Source organism: Galeopterus variegatus, unplaced genomic scaffold, assembly GCF_000696425.1.
Source record: "Galeopterus variegatus unplaced genomic scaffold, G_variegatus-3.0.2 Scaffold10813, whole genome shotgun sequence".
NCBI lineage: Eukaryota > Metazoa > Chordata > Mammalia > Dermoptera > Cynocephalidae > Galeopterus > Galeopterus variegatus.
Window position 1 is genome coordinate 53,698 of NW_007736924.1, and position 5,212 is coordinate 58,909.

At 53.6% G+C, this 5,212-nt stretch overlaps 1 protein-coding gene across 1 annotated transcript; it reads right to left on the reverse strand.

Moving 5' to 3' along the window:
* Positions 1-178: 178 nt before the first annotated feature.
* PARD6G (par-6 family cell polarity regulator gamma) lies at positions 179-1,332 on the reverse strand (the record flags this gene model as incomplete). Its single annotated transcript, XM_008594451.1, has 1 exon — positions 179-1,332. A coding segment is annotated over one exon (857 nt), but the record flags the coding sequence as incomplete, so codon positions are not given.
* Positions 1,333-5,212: the final 3,880 nt, after the last annotated feature.

Genomic DNA, 5,212 nt, shown 5'->3' on the forward strand with positions numbered 1-5,212 from the left:
TTTACCCCCCCCCCCCCCCCATGAATCCTACTATCTTAAAAAAGTAATTTTAAACCTCCATTTCAAAAGTGAAGTATTTTTAAAATTTAAAAATGAAGTATTTTCAGTACTTGGTCAGATCTTTTCTATCAATTTGCAAAGGTACTAGGACCTGCCCTCAGGTCTAGTACACTGTGTGTGTACATGTGTGTATTTTAAGTTCTGTGAAGAAATTCTATAAAAATAGATGGCATTTTTACTATATCCAGGAGGTCAAGCAGAGTAAGGTTGTGGGAGAAAAGGGAGTGATAAAAACAAAAAAGAAGGGGTGATTTATACAATTATCTTTCTTATTTTAAAATTGGAATAAAAAATTTAAAAATATTTCCCCTTGGAATTTTACTTATCACTGTGTACTCAACAGTCCTGGCCAGGTCCCTCCGGACTCTCTGCCCGCTCCGTGAGGTCTGCAGGCGACCCAGCGGCCCGCGCAGCACTAGAGCGTGACGGCGGGCCCGTGCTCCTCGACTCCTCCCTGGGGGAAGACCAGGCTGTGGCGGGGGTCTGACTTTAGGGAGCTGAGCAGTTTGTGGATGCTGCCGTTGCTTTCGCGCCCGGAGCTGTTCAGGGCCAGGTCCCGGTGCAGCCTCTGCGCCAGGCTGGTGCCATTGACCCGAGAGAGGCTGCCTGAGGGCGGCCCCTGCGTCTTGGGCCCGTGGCGGGGCTCCAGAGCCCCCTCGATGACGATGTCGGCCTCCTCGTCACTCTCCATCTCGTCGGGGTGGAAGTTCTGTAGCACGTGGGCGGCCGGCAGGCTGTGGTGGCTGGCGGTGCTGTCCGTGGACTGGCCGGAGCTGCCTGAGGTGCGGCTGCTGCGGACCACGTTGTTCCGCTGGTTGGCGGGTTTCACGGTGATGATGAGGTTGTGGCTGTTGGCGATCATCATGTCCGTGACCTGGTCCAGCGTCTTTCCGGCCACCTCGATCCCGTTCACCTCTAGGACTTCGTCGTTCACGGCCAGCAGCCCGGTGCTCTCTGCAAGGCCCCCGGGGACCATGCGGGAGATGAAAATGCCCGGCACCTTCTCCAGCCCGTGGGGGGTCACCCGCACGCTGGTGCCGTCGCGGATGTAGAAGCCCAGTGGCTTCTCACAGCCGTGCCTGTACAGCCTGACTCGGCGGTGCGTCTCGGGGAGGATGTCCACGTCAATGATGGAGGACACGGGGCGGAAGTCGTGGGGCATGCCGATGTTGAGGTGTGCGCGCCGGCGCAGACCCTCGTCCCGCAGCGTCACCAGCACCTTCTTCTTTCGTGACAGGGTGCCCGCCCCGAAGTTGTAGTGGTCTGCCTCTTCTGAAACAGTCCAGAGAGGGGATAGTCAGAGGCGCACCACCACACAGAGGCAATTAAAAAAGCAGAGCAAGGGCCGGCCCCCATGGCGCATTCGGGAGACTGCGGCACTGGGAACTCAGCGACGCTCCCGCTGCGGGTTCGGATCCTATATGGAACTGGAACTGGCCGGTGTGCTCACTGGCTGAGCGCGGTGCAGGTGACACCAAGCCAAGGGTTGTGATCCCCTTACCGGTCACCAAAAAAAAAAAAAAAAAAGCAGAGCAAGTAAAACCAAATACTGGCAACACCTGGGAAGCCTGAGGTGGGTTATCCAGGTACGTTTCAGCACTTTCTGCTGCCTCCCCTTCAACGCCCTTCAGCTGCTTCTCTGCTTTGTGGTATGAGCCTGGCAGGGACCTGCAGCAGACGTGCTGACATGGATTCTTCAGTCACACACACAAGTAGATGCTGAGTGTGCAAGGCATTTGATTCACAAACATGCCAGGGCCACCTATGGACTGTTCAACTGAGCCCACCACCACCCTACTGCGATCATAGGATGGGCTCAGCAGCAGTAACCAGGCAAACATTTGAGGCCAAGTTCAACTGGAGTCACCTCCCTAAGTGACTCTCTAGTCTAGAGTTCTCCAATGGACCCACAAGCAACCAAATAAAATAAGTTAAAGGTTAAGGAGTGGCAGTAAGAGCCTGCAGCAAAGAGAATTAACAGTAGAGGGAAGGCTGGTAAGCTCTGAAGACGTGGGTTAAACCCCAGCAGGGCCCAAGACACTAGGAGCTTTCATGGAGACAGAAGGCCAGACTAGAGGACTTCTTAAATCTCACCCGGTTGAGTTCCTAAAAATGATTCTTATATTTCTTCTCTTCCAACTCTAAGATACTAATAAGAAATACCTTTCCTTCTTTTCCTCCTATGAGTAAACACCCACGGATTATAGTGTGTGCTAACTAGCAGTTCAGTGTCACTGAGGTGTTGCTCAGGAGAGAATCATTCCCATGCACTTCTGCGGAGGAGAACAGTGGATGAGATAGCAGGGAACACTCCTTTCCTGAAGTCCCATGCGCTGTTGGGCATCATCTGGGGGCTCACGATGCACCCAGCCTCACAGCCTGGGGGACGTCCTCCCTGCACATGTGGCCCATGGAGTCTGTTGCAGCTCATGTGGCCTGCTCTGCATTGCCAACAAAAACTTGGTGGGGTACTATTTCTTCCCCACACCCCTCCCTTCTGCCAAAGGCTGACCATTTCTTTGGTCAGTGCTGCAGGATCCTCCAGCAGGTCACTGAGAGGAGACTGGCTCACAGGCACCCACAAGACAGTTTCCTGTCCCTAGCCTTGATCCTAACACTTGCCATTTCTCATTTATGTGGCTGCAAAAGACAAAAGACTGATGGGTTAAAAAGAAGCCACAGGCAGTGTGGGTGGGAAAGCTTGGTAAGAACAAAGGAAAAAGAGAAGGACAGTGAGTTGGGAATAGCCACGGGAGCAAGATTTAATTTAAGAGCAATTCTCTTAAAGACTGAGCAACAGGAAAATCTCTCAGAGCTCAGTTCTCTTCCAAAATGGTACAATATTTCTCTTAAGTTACAGGAACCCAATACCCCCCCTCCCAACAGCACACCACTGGCCAGGAGTACTGGGAGCCCGAGCAGATTCGTTGCTATAAACAGGCTGGCTCCTGGGGGTGGGGTGGGGGTGGTCGGTATCAGCCCAGTATCTACATTTCTGTGGGCAGGCCAAAGCCCCTTATGATTGATTTCCTTTGGGGGCAGTGGAACACTAGTTGACACAGCTCTAGAAAAGACTTCAAAGACAAAATTACTTCCACCATGAGGGTGCACTCAGGCAGCTTGGAAAGGAGGCCAGTGCTTGGGCACCTCAACCCAGCAGAACTGGTGACTGCCTAGACAATGAGAAGGACCTCGCACAGGATCCAGGACACACTGCAGCAGCAGGATGAGCACACCCAAGAGCCAGGATGCTAGAGCCTGAGAACAATCCCTTCCCTTGAGCTGCCCTCCAGGGCCAACCTAAGCAGCACACAACGTACACCTGCAAAAACCCTGAATCGATACCATCATTTACCCTACAGTCATACAGCAGGGTCTGGAAAGACCTAGAGCCTGAGAACAATCCCTTCCCTTGAGCTGCCCTCCAGGGCCAACCTAAGCAGCACACAACGTACACCTGGAAAAACCCTGAATCGATACCATCATTTACCCTACAGTCATACAGCAGGGTCTGGAAAGACCTCTGGAATAAAATGACATTTTAAAATTACACTTGGACCATTCCTCCCCAGGCATGATCACTAGTGGTTGGGTGTGTCTCTATCAAGTTCTTTCTACAGTCACCTACGTGTACACACTGTGTCTATGCTTGTGTCATATGGAAATGGGATATCTGTCCCTAGCCAGTGCCCAGCCTCTCCACACCAAAGACTCATCAAATGAATACTTGATGACTGGGGACACCAAATGGATAAAGTCCTTGTCTGGAAGCAACGATGAAGCTAGTGGGAGAAAGTGATACAGAAATAACAAAGTACAACCACGTGCAAAATGCCATCAGACAGGATGTCAGCAGGATATGGTGGGAGCTGTGTGGGGCATCAGGGGCCCATCAGGTCCAGGGTCTGGGACGGAGTGGGCCCCCCCAGACCAAAAACACAAAGGCATCTATCCCATGACCCAGAGAGAGCAAAACCCACAGGAGAGCCAGAGGGCACTCACACAGCTGGCAGCCCCCGTGGCACAGCTGGGCCATGACGGGCTCTCCTCTGAAACAGCCTTTTCCAGAGGGTAGCCCTCCGACAGTGGCCACCACACGCCCCTCCCCAGGGGTGCGCTCGGGGCTGTGGGACCCGCAGGCAGGAATCCCTCAGAAAGGCTGGGTCGAACAGGGGCCGGGCAGGCTCCTCAGGGCCGTGGCCAAGCCCTGGCTGGACAGTGGCTCGAGGAGGTGCTGGGAGAGGGCAAAGGGCGATGGCGCCTTTCCACGTGGGAAGGCGTAAGCAGCAGCCAAGGCGCCATGCACTGGCCTCTTCTGCACACCCTGGACTGGGGCTTCCAGATAGACCCCCAGCCCCAGCCATGCATGCCCCATCACAACATCGGCATGGCTGGTGGGTGTGGGAGCTCAGGTGGGTGCAGGAGCTCAGCTATGGGACTAGACTGAGGCTTGAGCCAGAACTGCGGACGCAGAAGTCAGGTGGGGCTCCTCCCCATGACTGAGGGATAAAAGCAGGTGTGTGGAATTCTGCTTCAAGGAGGATGGAGCATTGTGGTTCTTCCCCATGACTGAGGGATAAAAGCAGGTGTGTGGAATTCTGCTTCAAGGAGGATGGAGCATTGTGGTTCTTCCCATCCCTCCTGCTAAGTTCAGCAAAAACCCTGGAGGTGACACAAAGGTAAGACGACCAAACTTGGAGCTGAAGAAGCCGGCACCCTGGATTCACCAAGGAGCACAGACGAAAAGCCCCCAGCAAGTCTCCGCTCTCTGCCCAGAAAACCAGCAAGGGCAGCCTGGACCGACAGAATCCCACCTGCCCCAGCAGGGCAGGAGGAGACAAAGCCACACCCTCACTTGTGACCCCGACCCCTCCTCCCCCACACACTCCAGGGGCCAGGGCCTGCCGAGTCCAGATTACTGCAAATGTGCATCCTCTCTCCCCTGGACTCCAAATCCTCCAAACCTCAAGGGCATGGCCTCTTCGGTGTGTTCTCTTACCTGAAGGGCTCACACCTTATAACTTCTGTATTTGAGTCGGGTTCATATTGCTCCTAAGCATCATGTCTCAATGTTGTGTCCAGAGTATATAGCCACAGACTCAAGAGTTACCCATCTAACAATAATATAAAACGTACTTCTAGCCAACTTCAA